The 21,207-nt window shown below is 54.9% G+C and overlaps 10 protein-coding genes across 10 annotated transcripts; 5 read left to right on the forward strand and 5 right to left on the reverse strand.

Annotated features, from left to right (window-relative positions):
• Positions 1–93: 93 nt before the first annotated feature.
• On the forward strand, positions 94–1,868 carry BJX67DRAFT_236048 (homoserine O-acetyltransferase family protein). The gene has a single exon (XM_071026014.1). The coding sequence runs from the start codon at positions 159–161 to the stop codon at positions 1,695–1,697; it is 1,539 nt and encodes a 512-aa protein (XP_070882827.1). The 5' UTR covers positions 94–158; the 3' UTR covers positions 1,698–1,868.
• Positions 1,869–2,487: 619 nt separating this feature from the next.
• BJX67DRAFT_236057 (DUF914 domain membrane protein) lies at positions 2,488–4,512 on the reverse strand. The gene is made up of 3 exons (XM_071026015.1): positions 3,834–4,512; positions 3,592–3,782; positions 2,488–3,518 (listed from the first exon to the last, which is right to left on the reverse strand). The coding sequence occupies exons 1-3, from the start codon at positions 4,037–4,039 to the stop codon at positions 2,659–2,661; spliced, it is 1,257 nt and encodes a 418-aa protein (XP_070882828.1). The 5' UTR covers positions 4,040–4,512; the 3' UTR covers positions 2,488–2,658.
• On the reverse strand, positions 4,477–6,084 carry BJX67DRAFT_362800 (WD repeat protein). The gene has a single exon (XM_071030036.1). It carries the CDS (start codon positions 5,998–6,000, stop codon positions 4,570–4,572), a length of 1,431 nt encoding a protein of 476 aa, XP_070882829.1. The 5' UTR covers positions 6,001–6,084; the 3' UTR covers positions 4,477–4,569.
• Positions 6,067–8,369, forward strand: BJX67DRAFT_362801 (general substrate transporter). The gene has a single exon (XM_071030037.1). It carries the CDS (start codon positions 6,755–6,757, stop codon positions 8,288–8,290), a length of 1,536 nt encoding a protein of 511 aa, XP_070882830.1. The 5' UTR covers positions 6,067–6,754; the 3' UTR covers positions 8,291–8,369.
• Positions 8,370–8,528: 159 nt separating this feature from the next.
• Positions 8,529–10,158, reverse strand: BJX67DRAFT_362803 (iron-containing alcohol dehydrogenase). Its single transcript, XM_071030038.1, has 3 exons — positions 9,613–10,158; positions 9,025–9,552; positions 8,529–8,957 (listed from the first exon to the last, which is right to left on the reverse strand). Exons 1-3 carry the CDS (start codon positions 9,958–9,960, stop codon positions 8,583–8,585), a joined length of 1,251 nt encoding a protein of 416 aa, XP_070882831.1. The 5' UTR covers positions 9,961–10,158; the 3' UTR covers positions 8,529–8,582.
• Positions 10,159–10,321: 163 nt separating this feature from the next.
• Positions 10,322–11,345, forward strand: BJX67DRAFT_236086 (carboxymuconolactone decarboxylase family protein). The gene has a single exon (XM_071026017.1). It carries the CDS (start codon positions 10,564–10,566, stop codon positions 11,287–11,289), a length of 726 nt encoding a protein of 241 aa, XP_070882832.1. The 5' UTR covers positions 10,322–10,563; the 3' UTR covers positions 11,290–11,345.
• Positions 11,346–12,856, reverse strand: BJX67DRAFT_236085 (sialidase family protein). The gene has a single exon (XM_071026016.1). It carries the CDS (start codon positions 12,512–12,514, stop codon positions 11,402–11,404), a length of 1,113 nt encoding a protein of 370 aa, XP_070882833.1. The 5' UTR covers positions 12,515–12,856; the 3' UTR covers positions 11,346–11,401.
• Position 12,857: 1 nt separating this feature from the next.
• On the reverse strand, positions 12,858–14,330 carry BJX67DRAFT_236088 (uncharacterized protein). The gene is made up of 2 exons (XM_071026018.1): positions 13,622–14,330; positions 12,858–13,562 (listed from the first exon to the last, which is right to left on the reverse strand). Exons 1-2 carry the CDS (start codon positions 14,123–14,125, stop codon positions 13,104–13,106), a joined length of 963 nt encoding a protein of 320 aa, XP_070882834.1. The 5' UTR covers positions 14,126–14,330; the 3' UTR covers positions 12,858–13,103.
• Positions 14,331–14,370: 40 nt separating this feature from the next.
• On the forward strand, positions 14,371–17,350 carry BJX67DRAFT_236098 (uncharacterized protein). Its single transcript, XM_071026019.1, has 5 exons — positions 14,371–14,424; positions 14,485–14,524; positions 14,595–14,929; positions 14,980–16,835; positions 16,893–17,350. The coding sequence occupies exons 1-5, from the start codon at positions 14,415–14,417 to the stop codon at positions 17,121–17,123; spliced, it is 2,472 nt and encodes an 823-aa protein (XP_070882835.1). The 5' UTR covers positions 14,371–14,414; the 3' UTR covers positions 17,124–17,350.
• Positions 17,351–18,176: 826 nt separating this feature from the next.
• BJX67DRAFT_236100 (alkene reductase) lies at positions 18,177–19,846 on the forward strand. Its single transcript, XM_071026020.1, has one exon. The coding sequence runs from the start codon at positions 18,474–18,476 to the stop codon at positions 19,605–19,607; it is 1,134 nt and encodes a 377-aa protein (XP_070882836.1). The 5' UTR covers positions 18,177–18,473; the 3' UTR covers positions 19,608–19,846.
• Positions 19,847–21,207: the final 1,361 nt, after the last annotated feature.

A 21,207-nucleotide genomic window follows, 5' to 3' on the forward strand; every position in this document is an offset into this window, starting at 1 on the left:
CCCGAAGACCGGATGACGTGATTACGGAAAATAGTTGATCCTCCCCGGACCGAACTCGGATCTTGTATCATGACCTTCCCTCACCAGGCCTCAAGAACCGAACAAGAAAGGCTCCCTCGTTGCCGATATTGGGGATCGTTCCCCTCGTGTTCTTCAACATGAGCCTGGTGCGAGGGATGACTCGTGCTCTTCCGCGGTCCTTCAAGGCTGCGGGCAGACAACCGGATCGATTTACCCGGCCCCAGATCTCCATATTAAGGCGGCATTCTCCAACAAACCACAGGACGTCGCATTCCTCAGCTTCAGCGCCGCGAGACTCCTCAAACCCCGCGCTGTCATTCCCTTGCCTCGATGCGCAGGACGCCAAGTCAGCCCGTCTTTCTGCAAGATCGCTTCAGTCAGGCCCCGAACCCTCATACACTACCGGCTATCATGAAAGATTCCACAGCGATGATCCGTTACTACTCGACTGGGGTGGCGTGCTCCCGCAATTCGATGTTGCGTATGAAACGTGGGGTCAATTGAATGCAGACAGGAGTAATGCAATTTTACTGCATACGGGATTATCCGCCTCTAGCCATGCGCACAGCACCGAAGCGAATCCGAAGCCGGGTTGGTGGGAAAAGTTCATTGGGCCGGGGAAGGCCTTGGACACGGAAAAGTACTTTGTGATATGTACGAATGTTATCGGAGGATGCTACGGCAGCACGGGGCCGTCATCCCTCGATCTCGACGGAAAACACTACGCCACGCGGTTCCCTATCCTCACAATCGAAGATATGGTGCGGGCCCAATTTCGGCTCTTGGATCATCTCAAAATCCGGAAATTAGCTGCCTCAGTGGGCTCTAGTATGGGGGGTATGCAGAGCCTTGCAGCCGGGGTCCTCTTCCCAGAACGAGTCGGCAAGATTATATCAATTAGTGGATGCGCTCGGAGCCACCCTTACAGCATTGCAATGCGACATACCCAGCGACAAGTGCTCATGATGGACCCAAACTGGGCTCGCGGGTTCTACTACGATTCTATCCCGCCTCACTCCGGTATGAAGCTCGCCCGAGAGATTGCCACAGTGACCTATCGGAGTGGTCCCGAATGGGAGAAACGGTTTGGGCGGAAACGCGCAGACCCGAGCAAGCAACCTGCCCTTTGCCCAGACTTCCTGATCGAGACATATCTTGACCATGCTGGCGAGAAGTTCTGTCTCGAGTATGATCCAAACAGCCTGTTATACATATCGAAGGCGATGGATCTATTCGACCTGGGCCTCGCCCACCAGCTGGCCATTAAGAAGCAAAGAGCTGAATACCAGGCGAAGATCACGAGCGGTGGGAAGAATCTGAACGATGCTTCCTGTAGCCTCACGCTTCCCGACAAACCATATGAAGAGCAACCCTCCGCGTCAACTCCATCCACACAGCAACCAGACCGGACAGGACCTGAACCGGAGGCACCACCCAAGGATCTAGTTGCTGGACTTGCACCACTGAAAGATCACCAGGTATTGGTTATCGGAGTTGCAAGCGACATTTTGTTTCCAGCATGGCAGCAACGTGAGATCGCGGAGACACTCGTTCACACCGGAAACAAGAATGTCGAACACCTCGAGCTCGGGGAGGACCTGTCATTATTCGGACATGACACATTTCTGCTCGATCTGAAGTACATTGGCGGTGCGGTACAGAAGTTCCTCAATTAGCGCATAGATACAATCCAGCATTTGCATATCCGGATATCCAACCCCGTCTAGCCTGCATATTCGACGCTGGTGAGAGGAGGGCCTGAGCTTTTGCGCGTTGCGATATCCACGCATAGCTCACCATTGCCTTCACGCCACTTTGGGCTCTTACCATCTAAGTGACACAGTAAACTCATTTCAGAGTGTAGAGCGTCTGGGACTCTCCATTAATCGCACGTAATTCCCCAGGTTGCAGAGAGTACCCCGGGAGCGGTCTTAGGGCTGTGGAACCTCGAGACAAGTTTAACCCATAACCTCCTCATCCCACGCAGATATATCAATGACGATGACCTGAAAGACCCCTAAATTCCTCCCTTCATTCCTTCTCCCTTTTCCTGCCCCGTGAACCTGTTACCGGGCGAAACACCCAGCACAAGCCTTATGAAGCCATCGGCAGGGTAAATTGCGAGTTGGCGCGATACCATGCAGTGACGTTTTACTCTCACTCTCACCCTCAATAAGATATGATAAGCTAACATACACACCCTCCCCTCCACCGAGGGCTTCCTGGAATGCTCACGTTCACTGACGACGTGGTCCGCGCGAAGATCCGAGAGGATCTGGGCCTGAATGCGGATCATATTGCGTTCTTGGCCTTTCGGGATCTGCGGCAGAGTGTGCTGGATGATTTAAGGATTCTCAAGGAGAGTCCGCTTGTCTTGGATGTACCGATTACGGGGTATATCTATGAGGTTGAGTGTGGGAAGATTGTCAAGGTTGAGTAGATAGCTTCAGGTGGAGTGGGGTTGGTTGATTGCAATGGTGTTTGGTACTTGCTTGGGATGACGTCTCCCCCGGCCTGAATTCTCTAGTCGACTGCTTGAATTACATTAATTGCTTTATATCTGACGTTGTAATTCCCACGGGGTACTTCGCTGCATCTACCACAGAAAAGTTGTGTATTCCGGACACGGGAATGACTCTATACCGCACTCGAATGGTTCGCCCGTGCGTGATCGGAGCCGGTACCACGCCCACCAGCCGGGATGGACAACACAGCGGCGTTGGCCTCAATCTTGCGTCTCGCAGTAAAAAAACCAGCAACACCTCGCTCCTGATTAGCACCCAACCAAGGCTTGCGAGCTTCTCCAAGCACCCGCCGGCCAAGGAAATAGATAAGCTGGCCGACGATGATGCAGACGAATGCGATTGGGTACATCCAGTGGACACTGTAGCCAAAGACTTCAATGCCGATGATGACTCCCCAGAAATTCATCGTCAGCAGAGAAATGTTGAAAAAGGCTGCAGATGCCAAGCGGAACAAGAGCGGTGCCGTGGAGTAGAAAATAGACAGACACAAGGTGTACCCGGTCAAGTATCCGCCGACTTTGCCGTTCCAGTGCGCATCTCGGATAGAATCACGATCAAAAATTGCGGCTTGGACGCCGTTGATGATCATCCCGAAGAAGCCCATTTGGCCAAGCACTTCGTACATTGGTGCAGTGCTGACGAAGTACTCCTCACCAGTATTCGCAAGGCCATAGAAGGAGGCTCCAAGTAAGGCGAAAAGGTCACCCTTGACCTGGTCTCCGCGTGGTATATTTCCTCCGTTTGTGCCTTGAATATGATCGGATGCGATCAAAACGCCCATGCCACCAATGCAGACCAGTATGCCGACAACCTGGCTAACGTGATAACGGACGTGAAGAAAAATAAAGGAGACAATTACGACAACCGCAATCGCCCAGAAGTTGATTAATTGCGCGCTCAGTATGGTGGTGTATTGGTATGCTAGTACCGTGAAATAGTTGCCTTCGACGTCGCAGAAGGACAGTATAATATCTAAACCGATATCAGAATGAGCGACGCTCGATGGATGATAGGTATCAACCGCAAAAATGCACGGGGCACTCACATTTCCACCCTCGGTTCCATACCATGCGGGACCAGCCTTTGAAGCCATACCGATAAAGTGTGTAAGACGTGAAAACAATGTTCAGCAAGCAGTAATTGAAGAAGGACTGAAACGCCGGTATTTCCGTTTTTTGTTCGGAAAGCAGCCCATTGAAGGTGCTGGTGCCGGTGTTCGTAATCGCCAGAAATTGTCTGTTCGGAATCAGCAACGGAAGATGAGACCCAACTACAAGGAGGTCTTACCCAAGGAATAAAATTATATAGAACTCCTTCGTGCGGAAGTACACCAAAAATCCTTTTTTCTGTTCCTCGATTTGGTCTGCAGCCGTTTCAGGACTGGAATCCTCTCCTGGACCGGGTGCATCTACAGCCCCCACTCCAGAGGGGCTTTCGCCATCAGGATTCGCAACAGACGTTTGCACCGAAGATAGATGTTTGTTGTCAGACATGGTGAATGCTGGGAAGGAGAAGTGGCTATGAATGTGAGGAGTCTCGAACAAGGCGGATGCGGGAGAGCTTCATACGACGGTCGGCGTAGTTTTGGAATTGCGGGAGTTTTGGACCTAAACGAGCGCAAACTCCCTGAAGTCGCTCGCCTGCGGTCTTGGAGAATATCCCACTCAGAGGAGGTGGGAAGGCAACGAAAGCAAGTCCTGGGGAGAGAAAAAGCAAAGCGCGAGGGGAGGAAAGTTTCAGCAAGTGAAGAAGAAACCCAAGGCGGCGGGCCGACGGGGGCTCGTAATTGGACAAGATCTGGGCTGGACTCAAGATCCAAGCGGGACCAAGACCTCGTGGGGGTTTTGCTGTGCCAATCAAACTCAAGAATCGACTCTCCAGGTGGGACTGTCAAATCCTTGCATTGCGAGGGAAGAACTGAGAAGCGCAACTGGGAAACTCATCGGAGGACACCGAGAGAGGCGACGAGCCGGAATTTCCGTGTTGAAAGGCGGTAGTCGGTGGCAGAACTCTGGCATTTGGTCTAGACTGACATAAATCCCTGGTAGATTTCCTCCAGTACATCACGTTTGCGCTTGCGATCAGCCTGTTCCATCTCCTCCGCGTCGTCTGGCAGTTCTCCTTCATCTCGCGAAACCCATGCTCGCAGCGTTCCGTCGCCGTGAGCCGAAAACACTTCGATACCTTCGCCGGAAGCGCCATTTCCTCGCCACGCAAGTGAATTGATTCGCGCGGCACTAAGAGCATTGGAACGTCCTGGAGTTTGGGCTCGCCGAGAGATGAGGCCTGGGACTCGAAGGCGCTTGATGAATGCTCCCTCGCGGAGCTCAAACATGAGGATTTCTCCTCGGTCGTCAGAGTCACTGAAATTGGGCCAGAGGAGGGCTTCATGGCCCACGCCTAGATGACCTTCCGGCACGAGCAGTGGAGCTCTTTCGGCCAGATGGGATGATGAAGTATTCTGAACCCGGGGACCGAAATGTGTAAGGGTGTTTGCTCCAGTCGCGGCTTGCCAGACGCGGATGCGTGCATCTTGACCAGAAGTTACAAGATATGTCCCGTTTGAGGTCCATCGTACGCCTGTCACAGCACCATTGTGTGCCCGAGCGTGGGGTGAGAATGGTTTGCGGCTGTGATACGAGGCAGGGGCACTGGCCGGGGAAACGAGACCCACCGCATCTTCCATGTCAAGAGTGGCTATCGCCGAGTTATGTCCCGCGCGGCGGATATCGAATATTATGACTCGATTATCTGTTGAGGCGGATGCTAGTATATAGGGCTGTTGCGGTGCCCAGGATACAGAGAGAACCGCGGAGCTATGGCCAGGGAGGCCATGGGTGGATAAACCAGATCGTAGGTCGAGGAGCCGGACCGGTTTTTCGGATGTGCCCACAGCGACGAGTAGTGGCGAGCTAGTATGGGATGACAGAGAGTGCGTGTATGGTGTGCAATCCAACTTGAAAGAATGTACGGGTGTGATGCTCGCAGGTTGCAAGGCCGAGAGCTTGAGAGTCCCATCGTGAGACGTTGAGAGGATTGTGGAAGGCGTGGGATCGAACGGATAGATGGAAATGGACGTTATGGCATGAGTATGCCCGTCTCCGTGCGAAAACTTCGTTATGGATGACACAGGCGTGTAAACGTAGCTGAGCTCAGAGCCTCGTGCTTCCAAATCCCACAAGTATATTGACGGATCCGCACCGCCGGAGACCATAAAACGGCCCTCGTACTGATCGACAGCTAGCACATTTGCTCCTGCTGAATGTGCAAGCACTCCATCCTCAATGGGGGTGGGCGTGCCTGCTTCCCCATGGCTCGTAGGCTGAACGCGGGAGCTCGAGAACCGGATTCCGGGAGCGGGTTCAAGGTTGTGGACAAGGCGTTTCGTCTGGGCGAGATGAAAGCTTGAAGGAGTAATGGACCCAAGGGCCCTGTTTAGAAGATATGAATTCATTCATCAGGATGAATTGGAGTGTCTCATGATTGAAGAGAATGGTGAGAGGTTCGTGACACCTCTTCGGAAGGATCGGAACATCCTTTCTCCGTGGTATGAGGCTCCTCAACTGCGAGAGGTTTCCGACCAGGGCTCAACCCCAGAGGATCCCAGACAGTGCCAGCCGGTCAATTGCCGGAGAAACTGATCCAAGGTTCTTCTCTCGCTTGGCAACGGACGTTGTCCGCGAGAATGGAGCAAGCCGAAGTCGGGACAACTCCCACCATTATGATTCCGATGGCCTTGGTGCGAGGGTCGGGAGAGGCTATCAGCGACCGAGTGGTCGGCGTGCCGTGAGGTTTGCATCCTCCCTACTTCTGCATGCACCATGTGTTTCTCCTGCCATGCCGGTGAATACCGGAGTCTTCTCGGGATTCTTGCGGGATTTTGCTGCTGACGGCCCGGTTTCTGTGCTGTCTCTCGGGTTTCCTGCCTGCCCGAGTTTCTTTTCCGGGCAAGCCAAGTGCAACTCACGTGCTAATCCTTCCTCGTACGGGAATCGCGATGATGCCCACACGGTGGATCACGATGTTGACTGGATGAAGGGGCCCCATGGTCGGGCGAGGGTGCTCGACCAGGCTCTGTCTGAAGGAGTCTGCCCCATGGAGATCTTCGAAGTTGCGACACACCCCTGGCAGGCAGGGTATAAAGGCTGCCGGCTCGAAGCCAGTACGTTCCTGGAACTCTCACTTCCACAGCGCCTGTGTTCCCCACCATGGCAGGCCTTCAGCTCAATATAGACTGGAAGTCGAATCGATGGGCAATCGCCTACTGTCTGGTGGCTGCTATCGGAGCCCTGTGCTATGGATACGATACAATTTACTACACTGGGATTCAGGGTATGACGTGGTTCTCGAAGGACTACGGCGAGCAAGGTTTGGATGGCTCTTTCTCGCTGGGAACAACCTTCCTCTCCCTGTCTGCGAGCATCATCTACGTGGGTGAGCTTGTCGGTGCCCTTGGCGCGGCACCCATCAATGAGTATTTCGGCCGACGAGCGGTCTTCCTGTCTGCCTCTATCTGCATCATTGTCGGAGCTATCGTGCAAGCCTGCTCCTTTGGCTCGCATCCGGTCTTCTACGTCAGCCGTGTCCTCATCGGCCTGGGTATTGGGCAGTTCACTGCTACCTGTCTGATTTACATTGGAGAGGTCGCACCCTCGGCAATCAGAGGTCCAGCCCTCATGTGCTTCCAGTTCATGCAGTCCATCTCCCAGCTGGTCGGAGCCTGTGTCAACCAGGGCACGCAGAGCATCCCAAGCTCCCAATCCTACCGCATCCCGATGTGCCTCCTCGTTGTCCTCCCCGGTACAATGCTCCTCTGTCTCGCATTCACCCCAGAGAGCCCAGTCTGGTACATGACCAAAGGCAAGCGCGAGCAAGCCATCAAATCTCTCCGCAAAATCAACCGCAGCAACCGTGACTACGACCCCTCAGCGGACATCCAAACTATCGACGACCAAGTCGAAACCGAGCGCGCACTCGCCCAAGACGCCACCTGGACCTCCCTCATCACAGACCCCGTCGAGCGCCGCAAGCTCCTCTACGCCTGCGGCGTCATGTTCGTGCAGCAGATCAACGGCATCCAATTCTGGTACACCTACGGCGTCGTCTTCGCGCAGTCCATCGGCATCGCCGACCCCTTCACCATCAACACAGTCATCTACGTCCTGCAGATTATCACCGTCGGCATCCCCGTCGTCCTCGGAAACAAGATCAAGCGCCGCACCAACCTCCTCGTCTGCTCGTGCGGCATCCTCGCCTCCCTCATCACTGTGGGCGGGCTCGGCACCACCCGCGCCGCCGACGGCTCCTTCGCCCGCGGCGTCGGCATCGGCATTGTCGTCCTCGCCTACATCAACATCATCTTCTACAACTTCTCCATCGGCACGCTCTCCTACTCCATCGCCTCGGAGATGTCCGTCGGCCGCAACAGGAACAAAATTACCTCCTGCGCCATGGGCGTCTTCTTCGTCACCGTCTGGCTCATGGTCTTCACCAGTCCCTACATGTACTATAATGGGGGTCTCGGCCCCATGATCGGCTTCGTGTACGGCGGTACAACGCTGTTTCTGCTCGCGTACTCGTGGTTCTGTGTTGGGGAGACGGCGGGCCGCAGTAACACGGATATCGAGCGGCTTTTCCAGGATCGGGTTCCTGTGCGTGAGTGGGCAACGTATGTTATTCCTGATGAGGATGGTGCTGCGCTGCAGAAGAAGGGCTCCAACGATGAGCAGATTGAGATGGCGTAGCTATGAGAAGTCCGGTGTTCCTCCATTCCTATAGAGTATTTACGATTTTACTATGAAGAATCGAATTTGCTTGTTTAGATTTAGAATCATGGAATCTAGAACGTTATGGCTTTAGCCGACAAGGCTGATGCCGCGAAGTACTCGCCTACAAGGCCGTTCCCTAAAGTAAAAAGGCCAAGAAAAGAAATCAAAAAAAGAAAGCATGATTCTTATATTTCTTCTATTTTATAGAAACCCACAGCATTAACAACCCTCGATATACCGATATAATAACTATGTACGTAAAATTAGCTCAGACCACCTCCTCCAATATCTCCAACACCTGCGCCTTCTCAGTCAGCGGCACCGGATTCGTCCGACACCACCGATCCCGCAAACTATTCGCCGCCAACCCGTCCAACTTGTCGCGCCCGACACCCACGTCCGCCAGGGACCGCGGCATCCCGAGCTCGCGGATCACGGCGCCCAAGACGTCCCCGAGATCGACGCTTTCTTTCTCCTGTACGCCGCGCGAGTCGAGGACTTCGCTGACGATGGGCTGGCGCAGGAGGAAGTCGCGCAGGCGGTGTTGGCGATCTGTGTTGGCGTTGTGGCGCGCGTTGAATTTGCAGACTGCGGGGAGGAGGATGCAGCTTGTTTCGCCGTGGCCGACGCCGAGGGGGCCGAGCTGTTATACAATTCATTAGTTCCTAGAAACCCCCCCCATAAAATCGCGATTTGGTTTTGGGAGCTACCTGATGTCCAATGCCGTGACTAGCGCCCAACTGGACTCTCCCACTCGTGCACGCCGCCATCGCATCAACAGACCCCAGCTGACAGATCAAGCGCGCATCGAGATCCTTCCCCTCCGGATCACGGCGCGATCTCACGAGGCCCGGGACGAGATTCGCGAGCGCCTTCAGGGCCAGCGCATCCGTGTCCTCCGTCGTGCCCTGCGTCGCGCAGAACGTCTCGACGCAGTGATCGACTGCGCGCACGCCGGTGCTCAGCCAGATTGATTCCGGGGTTGTCGAGGCGACGAGCTGCGGGTCGAGCACGATGAGTTGCGGGCCGCGCGCGGGGGCTTGGAAGGAATGTTTGCGGTGGGTGGTGTCGTTCGTTGCGCCGGCGAAGTTGGAGTATTCCCCCGCTGAGAGGGTTGTTGGGACGGAGACGATGGGGATGGAGGAGGGGATGAGGTGGGCTGCCGAGGGGGGTTCCTGGTTTGGGCCCATGCAGAGGGTTTCGAGGTCGGCGAAGGTTTGGGCGTTGTTTGCGAGGGCCTATATACTCTCTCAGTACATTTTTCAATCTCGATTTTATTTGAGACGTGAGCGGCATACAAATGCAACTACTTTGGCGCCGTCCGTTAAAGAGCCTCCGCCGAGGGTGAGGATGAGGTCTGCGGCGCAGGCTCGGGCGTCTGCTGTGATTTCGAGGACTTCGGACCAGAGGGTATGCGGCTTCATGCCGATTCTCCGCCCGACAATGGGTACCTTGACCTTCTCGAGCGTCTGTGCGAGTCTGTCGAGAGAATCGGTGTTCCGGGCCAGCGATCCGGAGCAGATGACATAGACGCGCTGGGCTTCAAAAGTGTCGACGACATGGCGGGCGACGGCCTCGGGGAAGGGGATGCCGTAGGAGAGAAGGGGGCGAGGGCGTTCCGCGAAGGCTGGACGGAAGATTTCCATGACTGTTGAGTGAATGTGAGAATCCTCTGGCGATAACTTCTCTGGAGGTTCAGCAAGGAGGGTTTCCAGGTTTCTTAGGGTTCGTCTTATATCCGCGATGTGGAGATGTGGGGCTGGCTGGTGGAGAGAATGAGATCGAGTAATCACTCATCGCGATGAAAGCACCATAGTTGTAGAGTGACAACTTTAATATTTGCTAGATCTAATCTATAATGCTTGCTCCTCACTGCTATGTGCTGTAGAGGCTGAAGTGCGTTGTGGCCGAATCGCGCTGTCCATTGACCTCTGCCGATGACATCAATGCGGGGTCTCGTCTCGAGGAGAAGGGAAGCAATTCGAGTCTCTCCAAGTCCACGATCCTCGAGACAGGCTCTACGAGCTTCAATGGCATTTCAGAACGTGTCTTCTTGCTCTCTGATCGCCGAAACCTCTAATTATTGACTACCGACTCTCTTCAGGACAACCCCAACAATCAACCCCGCAGGAGATAAACATTTACCCGCATAGTCACCTGATCCAGCAATACCGAATCGATGCCCGGCCATTGCCCGTCGCCGGCGATTCTCCGTCTCTGTCGACTATTAATATTCAGTAATTCAATTCATGAAGGTCAAGATCTCAATCCAACTCCTACCCAAGCCGAAGTCCAGATTCCAATCCCTCTGCACCACCTCACCCAGCAAGATGCGCCTTCCCTACGCCCCCTCCACTCCGCCAACCCCCGACCCCGAAACAGCCGAAATCTACGCCCGCATTGCCGCCCGCCGACGTCCCCGTCCACTCATCCCGCTCGATCTATCCCTCCTACATTCCCCGCCCGTCGCAGATGGCTGGAACAGCTTCCTCGGCGCGATCCGCACACAGACCGTCGTGGATCCGGGTCTCCTCGAGCTCGCCGTCTCGCGCGTCGCGGTCCTCACGCACGCCGTGTATGAGTGGAATGCACATGCGCCGTTGGCACTGAAGGGCGGGATTAAGCCGGAGGAGTTACAGGCTGTGCGCGTGTTGCCGTCTACTGCTACTGCTACTGCTGTTACCGGGGAGCTGGAAGGTCGTGTTGAGGAGGAGGCGCTGGCGCGGAGTCCGTTGACCGCGCGGCAGAGGGCGGTTGTGAGGTATGCGGATGAGATGACGCTGAATGTGAAGGTTCGGGATGAGACGTTTGCTCAGTTGCAGAGGGAGGGGTTTTCGGATCGGGAGATTGTGGAGTTGACTACGGGGATTGCGTGCTATAATTGTGTGAGTCGGGTGCTGGTTGCTTTGGATGTGGGGGAGAATAATGGTCGGGAGATGAAGAGTGTGGAGGAGCTGGTTGAGGGTTTGAAATAATGTGTTTTATAACTTATTCGAGACGCGACTATTTGTATACGTATGCAAAAAGCAAATATCCAACCTGATAGATGACATATTTCCAAAGAGCAACTTTGCCGCCTTTCCTTTTCTACTGCAGTGTGATCGACTTGGCCTTGGGAGCGCCGCGGCATTCATAGGTAGCGAGCAGCGTCCGCTCGTCCAATGCCATAATCCCAGGCCAGTGACTCAGGTGCGGACAGATGACAGAAGGTCCCGTCCACTGAATGTGCCCATTGTTCGGAGGACTGCCGAACACGACCTTGATAGCCGCGTTCTTTGTCCACTGCACCTGCTGATGGTCTTCGTCGGTCATGAAGATAACTGCCAGCGAGCCATCGCCAAACGAGGCAACCTGCGGAGAGCCAGCATTATGACCACGCGGTGGCACATAGACCCGATGCCGATGGCCCCACGTGTACCCATCGTCGTACGAGATAAGCGCCTCAAGATCGAAGGTGCCGAACGTCGTCGTCTCAAACACCATAACCAGCGCCTCGCGCCCGTTGTCCCACGTCTTCGCAATCCCGTTCATCCCATCCCGGAACGGATCCTTCTCCCCCTCCAAACACTGCGGTGCACTCCACGAGGCCCCGCCGTCCATCGACCGCACAAGCATCGTGCACTGGTTATTGTGCGCATACTCCTGCGAGTACGTCAACATCACCTCCCCGCGATGGCTCATCCGCATGAACGGCTCCCAGATCCCAAACGGTGGCCTCTTCTCCGCCGCCTGCGACAGAAACCGCCAGGTCTTCCCGCCATCCGTGGACCGACACACCGTGATCCGGAAATGCGTCGGACCATGCGGGCCGAGATCATGATTCCGGAACGCCGCGAGAACGGTCCCAGGTGCGACCTCGAGTAAGTACATGTTGTCAACGTCCCCCCTACCCCGCGTTACCTCCGAGAAATCCTCAAAACAGTACCCGCCATCCGTGCTTCGTCCGATGCGGAGAACCCGTGTGTCGCCGTCACGGCGCGTGAATGCAGAGAGGATGGTGCCGTTGGACAATTTTGCGAGTCGAGGGTATGTTCCGCGTGGAAGGGAGCAGAGGAGACGCTCATCGTCATTGATGATGCGGGACCCAGGCAGGCGGGGTCCTCCCGGCGGATGGCCGTGTCCGTGATGGTGGTGGCCTTGACCCTGGAGCTCATCGAGGCCTAGCTTATTCAGAATCTTCTGGCCGAAGTGACCAGGCATTGTGGTAGAGCTGCAAATATCGATGGGGAGGAGCAAGAAGTGCCAGGGAGAGGCATGTCGCAGTATTGTTGCTGCCTCCGCATTGCTCGGTGTGGCTCTAGCGCCATGATGTCATAGTCTTGGTCAATTCCGGAGAAAGTTTCTTTTCCACAAGCTTTCATGCGCTAAAGCGAGGACCTGATTTCCGGCCGGTGCGGGCAGTGACTCTAGATAGATATGCCTCTTGCGTGCGCGAGTCAGAGAACTGCCTTGTCCGTCGTTGTCACACAGAGAGGCCCCACGTGACCGTCGACACGTTCCTCGACTGCGAGCTCGACTATAGTGGAGATAAGGGATTAATTAGAGAAATACTTTGATTTCTCTCTCTGAGATTCATGAGGTGTCCTTTGCTATAAACACAAGATCCATACACCAAGGTCCACGGGGCTCTCCCAACATGGGCCGGTTTGAACATATATAAATTTCAACACACACGCCGGAGGGGATACATAACCGACGCAGCACAATAACGCCAACCTTCTGCACAGCCAAAACAGGGCAATTATGATACAAGACAAGATGCGCTTGAAGACAGTCACCAGGAATCCCCCTATGTGATCCATTTACCTATCGTCTCCCCGAACCAGCTGACAGCTTTTGCCCGCCGTTTTTCCCTCGCCTCGTCTTGCGACTTGACGAACGGCGCCGTTGCCTGCACAAACGCAGCCTCCGACTGCAGCTCTGCATAGTGCCCTCTGATTTCCAACTCCCGCTCATGAGGTGTGAGCTTATGCCAGGGTTTTGATGGATGGAAGTTTGCTGGAACCGGCTCTCCCCCGGGGATCTCCACTGTTTTCGACCCGCTCTCAATGTGTTTGGTAACCTGGGAGCTGGGATTGAACAGAGAGGTCAGGGGCGGCGGATCCTGACCAGCCAGTTCAGCTTCTTGGACTCGCCTCTCGTAATCAAGCATCTCGTGGTAGAGTTTGTCGGCGTGCATCTGGATCCGTTCCTCCCTCTCTTCATCCCATACCGGTGAGGAAGCGTAACCGAGTGCCTGGAGGAATTTCTGGTCCAAGTTAGCCTGGCGGAACAGACTCAGTCTGGTGACGGGGTTCGGAAACTAACAGCTTGAGTGGCATAACAGCGTGTGAATCTCTTATTCTCCTCATGCCCCATTGTAGCCCGTGCCTTGAATCGTTCCATGAACGTGCTCTTCTCAAAGCACCGGAACATCTCCTCTCGCTCTATCGCACAGTTTTCCAACGCCGCATTGCCGACCGTATCGCGACGCTGTTTGCGCCTCTCATTCATCGACTGGACCCCTTGTGTGAGCGATTGGGTGCTTTCGATGCTTCCAAGAGGGTCGTCTGCGGCGTCGACGGGAGGTTTGTAGGTTTTCCATAGGTGAGCGTAACGGCCGTCGGGGAAGAGCGATGCGGAGGGTACGGAGGGCGTAGACGAGTCATTCTGATCGAAGGATACTGGCTGAGCTTCTTCCTTTACCGGCTCAGGGCGCTGCGGCGCAGGAATGTATTTCTTCGGAGCTTCGTTTTCGAGGTATTCCCGGAGACCAGGGTCAATCTTCTTGACCGGGTCGTCGTTGTTCGAACTCCCCCAGAACCAGCCCATTGGTGGCAGTTAGACGGATAGATCGAGTAACAGAGCGTCGTTAATTGCAGGATCCCGTGCAGAGCAGCAAGAAGTAGAAAGCCCTGACTGGCGCTTTTGAACAATTGAGGAGCAGACTGGATTTGGCTGGATTTGGTGGTCAGGTTTGGCGCTAAGCCGCATTTGGGCGGACTCCCGCGTGTCGAAAGTAAACGCTTTCTCCGTCATCCACCAGCACAACACTCTGCATCCAACCCCCCATCCATCCCTGAATCTGCCCTTTCGCGTCGATTTGACGCGTCGCTGGGCGATGGCTTCTAGTATGTCATTTATACCTGCCCGGATTGCTGACCCACGGACACTAACCAAGTATCCAACAGACAGAGTTGAGAGGCTGCAGATGCGGCAGCGCGGAGCAGGGTATGCGCTTTTCCCCGGCTTGACGGCGAGTCTTTCCGAATGTGACAGCTGATGCAGTTGGTTTTCATAGGACGCGCAAGATTAAAGAAGTCGACTTTGGCTTCTCTCTATTTGGACCACCAGCGGAAGAGTCGGCGTCGCATCCCACAAACAGCGCTGAGCAAGCACCAGGGCCCAACCCACTTCCCGATTCCTCAGTCCATCCATCTGAGACAGCGGCTGTGGTGCCGCCCCAATCGCAACCTGCCTCATCGCCGACGGGACTCAACTCTTCGCCCCAGGGGCAAAGAACACAACGAACTCCTGGGAGCGCGCGCAACAAACTCCCCCCCCGTCCTTCGACTTTTGATATACCCCCTGACGAGGAGCTAGAGCTTGGGAGGAGTAGCAAAAGGAGGAAGATTTGTATGTGTCGGCAAACTGAAATAAAATAGGAATCAACCTAACAATCGTAGCTTCTCCGAAGGAAACCTCGCCGTCAGTTAGCGCGGCAAGCGAGATCAACAGGCTCAGAACCATTCGGAATGGTGCCTCGAAGGAATCTAAGATACGGACACGCAGCGAAGGAATACCGATACCGACCACGACTGGCGCAGCTCAGAACCAACCACAATTACAGGACCTGAATCCTTCCGCCGAACCGCCGTCCATTCCTGAAGTCCACACCGGTGAGAATGCTTCTACAGCTCCGAATGAGGCGGATGCTCGGTTGGAGACTGGTCACACTGAGCGGGCGACTAGGGCAGAGCTGGAATCTGCCCAAGCGAACGGTACAGTATCACCGGCTTCAGATACCGCAAAGGGGAAGGGTCGAGGGCGAGGGAGAAGAGGGCGGCTGTCGCCATCTCAGAGTGAAGTTTCGAATCAAGGACCTGAGAAGGACGATTCTCGGCCTGCAGGGCCTTTAGAGACTACGGGAGCGCCACAAGCGCTCGATGCTTCCACAGAAGCTCAGCCCCTGAATCCTCAACGGGAGAAACGGCTACGAAGTCGAACACCCTTGGTAGCCCAGCCCTCCGAAAAATCCTCTCCGGCGGAGGCAGCACCGACGGCGGATAAAAGCTCGAGATCATCACCAAAACGTGACATGGCCGACAAAAGCGTTCGCGGACGGAAGAGGAGAGGCCAAGAAGCTACGGAGAAAAGCTCCATCCCAGGGCAAGACTCGGAGGAGTCGCCTGTGAACCGAGTAGAAAAAGATGCCGCGCAACAGCATGACGCTGTTGCTCATAAACCTGCCGGTGCGTCGGAAGAACAGCCAAATCGAGTAGACAAAAGGAAAAGGCGCGCTGGACAGACGAAGAAACTTGGTGATCGGTCTCCAGAAACCGCGGGAAGACCGCCACGCGCTGGCAAACGGAGGAAACAGCATGAACCACAAGAAGAGGAGCGCGAACGATCACCAGAGCCGAGCCCAGAGCTTGGGGAGCAACAAGAACCGGAGGTCAGTGCGTCTCAGGCTGATAGAAGGAGGAAAAGGCGCGAGGAACGAGAGGGCGAGCGCGAGCGGGGATCAGAGGAGAAAGCTTCACCAGAAACTGAAGCCACCACATCTAGGGCAACTAAGAAGAGGAAGCAGCGTGGAGATCGGGAACGGCAGCACGACCGACGACAACCTACTCCGGTGCAGGAACAGCCCAGTCCAGAAGCAGAGATCGAATCGGAATCTCCCGTCGAACGCGAATCACCCAAAGGTACGAAGCGTCGCCGTGGTAAACGTCCGGAAAGTCAAACCGAGGAGCAACCCGCCCAAACAGATACTGCAGAAGAGCGGCCTCAAGCCATGAAGCGAAAGGCACGACAACCGCGGAGCGAAACCGTCCCTGTCATGGTCCATCGAATTGCAAACGCTGCGGCTCTTGGCGGCGAGATTGTCCAGGATGAGTCTGCCAGCGAAGACGACATTAACCAACAGGACGAGGACTTGAGTAAACAGATGGCCAAATTCCCGACCCGAAGTGGAGTAAATCCAGCGGACGTCCTAGCGCAGATTTGTCGCGAGACACTCGAGAAGACGTTAACGACATTAAAGAACGGAATTGATAGTGAGGCGAACACTGCAAGACGCCAGGAATGGACGCTGCGGAAGAAAGCAGTTGAGGCATTTGGGACAGAACTAGAGGGCCGTTTGTTCGAGTTAAGCGAGATGCTGGATAGCAACTTCATGCTCGGCGTCAAGGTGAAGAAAGCCAAGCGCAAGATGATGGATCTTCGGAGTCGGCTCGACCAGGTACGGAGAGAGCGAGAGGCTGTCGCGCTGAGGATGGATGCTGTGCGAAGGGAGCATGCGAGAGAGGAGCATGCCCAGATGGTCTGTCCCCTATTTGAGTTATGAATCTCGAATCTCATACGACTAACAATTCTAAAGGCCCGCTCTATGATCAATCACTCTCTGCACAACCTTGATCTGGCACTTGAGCGCGGCCAGAGCCGGACTGCCACAGAGACCGAATCACTGACAGCCGGACTGGAATTTCGACTTCGTAACGTGGCGCAGAATGTGAGCTCGACTGCACCCGGGGCTCAAGGTGGCATTTTGAATCAAATAAAGGCATTCAATGCGCAGCTAGAGGCAACTGCACGGCAATTGGAGGGTTGATCTTCGTTTTGCTCGTCAGGTAGCAGTGCTGCCAGATCTGGATAGATGTCTAACTAGGTACATAACGACGGGGCTCCGAAGGATACTCATCGCTCTTCGAACCAGAATCTGCCCCTGTACGCGTAGCTATCAGTCTGCCTTGCGATTGCGGTGCTTGCTGATGACTGAGACGGACAAGATAGAAGGAGCGGGGGACTGGGCGAGTCGAGTTTGTGCCAACCGGAGACTGTCGCTCGTCGGCGCTGGTACTACCCGGTTCCTCGTCCGCAATATCAGAAGCCAGCACCGGAGATCCACATTGGGGGAGCACTTTCTATGAAGGAATCCCTCGAGTAGTGAGTTGCTCCTGATCCTACTGTCCAGCATGCGGCAGAGCTAGATATAGGGCAACCCTTACAAGCGTTGAGTCCCGAGATCTGGAGCTGATATGCTATAGACGCTGTCGATATAAGGATGCTCTCGCCACAGCTCAGGGATTCCATGGCAGCAGACGCTCGCCGGCCTCCAGTCACAAACTACGCATCAATCCTTGTCGGACCAGCAACGAGCACGCCCAGTCCCCAATGCAAGAAGATATTCAACACGGAAGATAAGCTGAGCGATCATAGACGCCGGTACCCAGAATACTGCAAGATTTGGAGGAATGTATCGAGGTCTGGAAGGGGCACATATCCGCAACAGAACACGCGAGTTGTCCCGCTTGGCAGCTGTCCGAATTCGAGTTATACCCTCGGTTCGAGGAACCACTTAATATGACTTGGCTGTCCAATACGTACTGGCGGTCCTACTATCAGTACCGCACATGGGTGGAGGGGGGAAAATGCGCTCTTGACCGAGTACGAGAATGCAAAGGCGGAAGGCGAGGAATATCTCAGGGCTGAATAATGGACATCAAGTATCTCATGGCTGGTATTGAGCCCCCTTAAAGCAGCGACGGACTCGTCCCAAAACAAAGTTTGGGTTCTTCCTCAGGCAACAACTCCCGAAGACTTTGAAGGCGATGACGCGATGAGCTGAGGAAGTTCAGCAACTGCGGGCCGCGGAGACTTCTTTTGGTGGATTATTAATTCGAGTCTGCTCGCTCAGCCGCCATAGTTGCCGATTGCCTCTCCCGCCTCGCAGCTTGCTCAGCATTGGGGGGACAAAAATTTCCCGGTTCTGTGGAACATTCACGATTCAAGTAGATGAATTCGTAAATAGCGGTTCCAGTATAAAGGCGACCATCGCCGCCTCCCTTGAGAAGTTCCCCATCTACATCTTGAACACACTTAGAAGAGTTCCTCTTGATTCGAACTATACATACACACACTCACAACCCAACCGACCCGAGTCAGTCACTTGTTAACAACAATGCCAACATCAAAACTCTTCACCCCCCTAAAGGTGGGCAGTATCGAAGTCGCGCACCGCCTTGCCTTAGCACCCATGACCCGCTTCCGCAACGACGACCGCCACGTCCCCCTCGACATGGTCATCCAGTACTACGAGCAGCGCGCCAGCGTCCCCGGCACCCTGCTCATAACCGAGGCAACACTGATCTCCCAGCGGGCGGGCGTCTACAAGAACGTGCCGGGCATCTGGTCTCCCGAGCAGATTGCACAGTGGCGGAAAGTCACGGACGCCGTGCACGCGAAGGGCTCGTATATCTATTCCCAGCTCTGGGCGCTCGGGCGCGTCGCGGATATCGAAGCGACACGTGGGGAGGTTGGTCGCCCTGATGCGGAACTTATTGCACCTACTGCTGAGGCGTTTTCCCCGGGCGTTGTCCCGCGCGAGATGAGTGAGGATGATATCCGCGGTGTGATTGGGGATTTTGCGACGGCGGCGAGGAATGCGGTTGCCGCTGGGTTTGACGGGGTCGAGATCCACGGGGCGAACGGGTACTTGATTGATCAGTTTATTCAGAATGTTACGAACAAGAGGAATGATCGGTGGGGAGGGAGCGTTGAGAACCGAGCGCGCTTCCCCGTGGAGGTCATCCGGGCCGTTGTTGACGCGATTGGCGCGGAGCGGACGGCCATTCGATACAGCCCCTGGAGTACGTACCAGGGCATGGGGAAGGATAGCGATGCTGAGCTGATTGAGCAATTCGGGGAGGTGGCGCGCCAGACGGCGGAGTTTGGGCTGGCGTATGTGCATCTCGTTCAGGGAACGGTCTCGGGGAATGCGGACGTGGATGCGCATCCTGAGAGGGATCTGGATTTCTTCTTCAGAGCGTATGGACATGCTGGTCCTGTTGCTGTCGCTGGCGGGTATCTCGGCGAGTCCGCGCGAAACGCTGTGGATGTGCACTATAAGGGCTATGATGTGCTGGTTGCGATTGGAAGGCCGTGGACTGCGAACCCGGACCTTCCCTTCAGGGTGAAGCAGGGGATTCCCATGCGGAAGTACGAGAGAGAGCACTTCTACACTGCCCTCAGCGCCAGAGGTTACATCGATTACGAGTTCAGCGAGGAGTTCAAGACCGCCACTGCTGCCGCTTAGTCGGTGATTGTTTTTCGTTGTCGTTGCATAGCGTGTGATTTGTGTACCCTTTCGATTCATAGACGCATAATAGAAATCGATTCCCTAAGAGAACGCCAAGTGGAAGTCGCCTCCTCCTCATACTTCCTCCACGGCTTTCTCTCTCTCTCCCCCGGTCAAGCTCCGCGCAGTGAAGACATCCGTCGTGAGGCTGAGCTCCTTCTTTCACCAAGATACCGACTGCATAGGTGGATTTCCCGACCTGCAAATGAGATACTTGGCTGCAATGCTGTGGCTCGCCTCGAGAAGAATATTCAAGACCTTATAATAGGCTTCGGAGTGAGGCCGTGAGGGGTGGCGTTCAAGAACGTATCAAGGCGCCTATTCTTACGCCCCAAAGTCGCCGTGATCGTGGACAACGGCCTCGATCAATCCGCGAACGGTTGCTAGCCAGCGTTCGAGAGCCCTCGCCCTGGAGTCCCCTGTCCATAATTGAAGATCATGTCCAGCACTCTGGCGTCCTGGTTGCTGAATCTGTCCGCAACGACTCTGAGCCTCTCGGCTTTCTTGAGCTGTGCAGCCAACGCCAGGTTGCAGCGTCGAGCTCGCCATACCTGCTGTACCCGTGTAGGTGGTGGTCCTGTGCTGGAAATACATCTCCCTCGCTCGACTTGTGATCCCCACGACGGATACTTGCGCCTCGCTCGATTAGCATGTTAACAATAACAGCGATATGCAGCGACCTTTTGCCGTCCTTGTCTGGTTTGTCGAAGTCAACGCAATCTCGCGCGTGTAGATGTCTGATCAGTCTCTCGATCATTCCCTCATTTTTTGGACTTTATATAGTGCAGTAAGTCGAGGCCCGCATTGTCTTCTACTGACGGGTCCGCGCCATTCTAGAGCAGCATTTACACCGACCTTCCTGGCACCTGACGACTTGCTGAGGCGTCATCAAGCTACATATCGTGGCTCGTATTGCAACCCTCGATCGATCGGCCATGCCTCGCCCTGAGGATCCTATGATCTGACTCTGTATGGGGTCTTAGCATTGCCCGGCGATCATATCAATTTCATGACACAGTGCTCGCCTTGCGTAACCCACAGCCTTTCAGTGTAATCGGCTGCCCATAGTCTATATAATCAATGAACCAGAGTGAAATGGTGAGGAGCCTAGGCGGATGCAGACGTAGAATTAGCTCAGGCGTTGGATGAGCTGCATCTTGAAGAGGAGGATAGTATGCCCCTCACGCTCGTAAGGTGGAAACGTCCAAACGAGCCGGGAGGAAGATTCGCGAGTCCCTCGGTTCGTGACGAACCCACAACATTTTCTGCATTCTCAAATTACTTTCCCTCGGATGGGGGTGCCACTGATGGTGTCTCGGCTAGGGGGGCTAGTGGTTGCAATTCCATTAATTCGCGAATATGATGGAGGGCTATCGATTTCCAAGCCTGTAGTCGAGCTTCTTCCCTTGCCCGACGGCGATTTCTAATTTCGAGAGGAATCGGGACATAAGGTTTCGTCCCCCGGATTAGTGATTGATAGATTAGATTTCTGCATGAGCGCATGGAGGGGAGGGAGCAGATCAATGGCTCATATCGTCATGATCGCCGCGAGGGGGGG

This window comes from Aspergillus lucknowensis (genome assembly GCF_044049455.1).
Source record: "Aspergillus lucknowensis strain CBS 449.75 chromosome Unknown BJX67scaffold_47, whole genome shotgun sequence".
NCBI classification, from domain to species: domain Eukaryota; kingdom Fungi; phylum Ascomycota; class Eurotiomycetes; order Eurotiales; family Aspergillaceae; genus Aspergillus; species Aspergillus lucknowensis.

Excerpts from the sequence above, each read along its gene's own strand:
- BJX67DRAFT_236048 (XM_071026014.1), top strand. The coding sequence starts at position 159 with ATGAGCCTGGTGCGAGGGATGACTCGTGCTCTTCCGCGGTCCTTCAAG.
- BJX67DRAFT_236057 (XM_071026015.1), bottom strand. The coding sequence starts at position 4,039 with ATGTCTGACAACAAACATCTATCTTCGGTGCAAACGTCTGTTGCGAAT. Across the intron at positions 3,783-3,833 it reads TATATAATTTTATTCCTTGG|ACAATTTCTGGCGATTACGA; the intron begins GTAAGACCTCCT and ends GATTCCGAACAG. Across the intron at positions 3,519-3,591 it reads ATGGAACCGAGGGTGGAAAT|ATATTATACTGTCCTTCTGC; the intron begins GTGAGTGCCCCG and ends ATATCGGTTTAG.
- BJX67DRAFT_362800 (XM_071030036.1), bottom strand. The coding sequence starts at position 6,000 with ATGAATTCATATCTTCTAAACAGGGCCCTTGGGTCCATTACTCCTTCA.
- BJX67DRAFT_362801 (XM_071030037.1), top strand. The coding sequence starts at position 6,755 with ATGGCAGGCCTTCAGCTCAATATAGACTGGAAGTCGAATCGATGGGCA.
- BJX67DRAFT_362803 (XM_071030038.1), bottom strand. The coding sequence starts at position 9,960 with ATGGAAATCTTCCGTCCAGCCTTCGCGGAACGCCCTCGCCCCCTTCTC. Across the intron at positions 9,553-9,612 it reads GCGCCAAAGTAGTTGCATTT|GCCCTCGCAAACAACGCCCA; the intron begins GTATGCCGCTCA and ends GAGAGTATATAG. Across the intron at positions 8,958-9,024 it reads GTCACGGCATTGGACATCAG|CTCGGCCCCCTCGGCGTCGG; the intron begins GTAGCTCCCAAA and ends ATTGTATAACAG.
- BJX67DRAFT_236086 (XM_071026017.1), top strand. The coding sequence starts at position 10,564 with ATGAAGGTCAAGATCTCAATCCAACTCCTACCCAAGCCGAAGTCCAGA.
- BJX67DRAFT_236085 (XM_071026016.1), bottom strand. The coding sequence starts at position 12,514 with ATGCCTGGTCACTTCGGCCAGAAGATTCTGAATAAGCTAGGCCTCGAT.
- BJX67DRAFT_236088 (XM_071026018.1), bottom strand. The coding sequence starts at position 14,125 with ATGGGCTGGTTCTGGGGGAGTTCGAACAACGACGACCCGGTCAAGAAG. Across the intron at positions 13,563-13,621 it reads GCTGTTATGCCACTCAAGCT|AAATTCCTCCAGGCACTCGG; the intron begins GTTAGTTTCCGA and ends AACTTGGACCAG.
- BJX67DRAFT_236098 (XM_071026019.1), top strand. Across the intron at positions 14,525-14,594 it reads ATGCGGCAGCGCGGAGCAGG|GACGCGCAAGATTAAAGAAG; the intron begins GTATGCGCTTTT and ends TGGTTTTCATAG. Across the intron at positions 16,836-16,892 it reads GAGAGGAGCATGCCCAGATG|GCCCGCTCTATGATCAATCA; the intron begins GTCTGTCCCCTA and ends ACAATTCTAAAG.
- BJX67DRAFT_236100 (XM_071026020.1), top strand. The coding sequence starts at position 18,474 with ATGCCAACATCAAAACTCTTCACCCCCCTAAAGGTGGGCAGTATCGAA.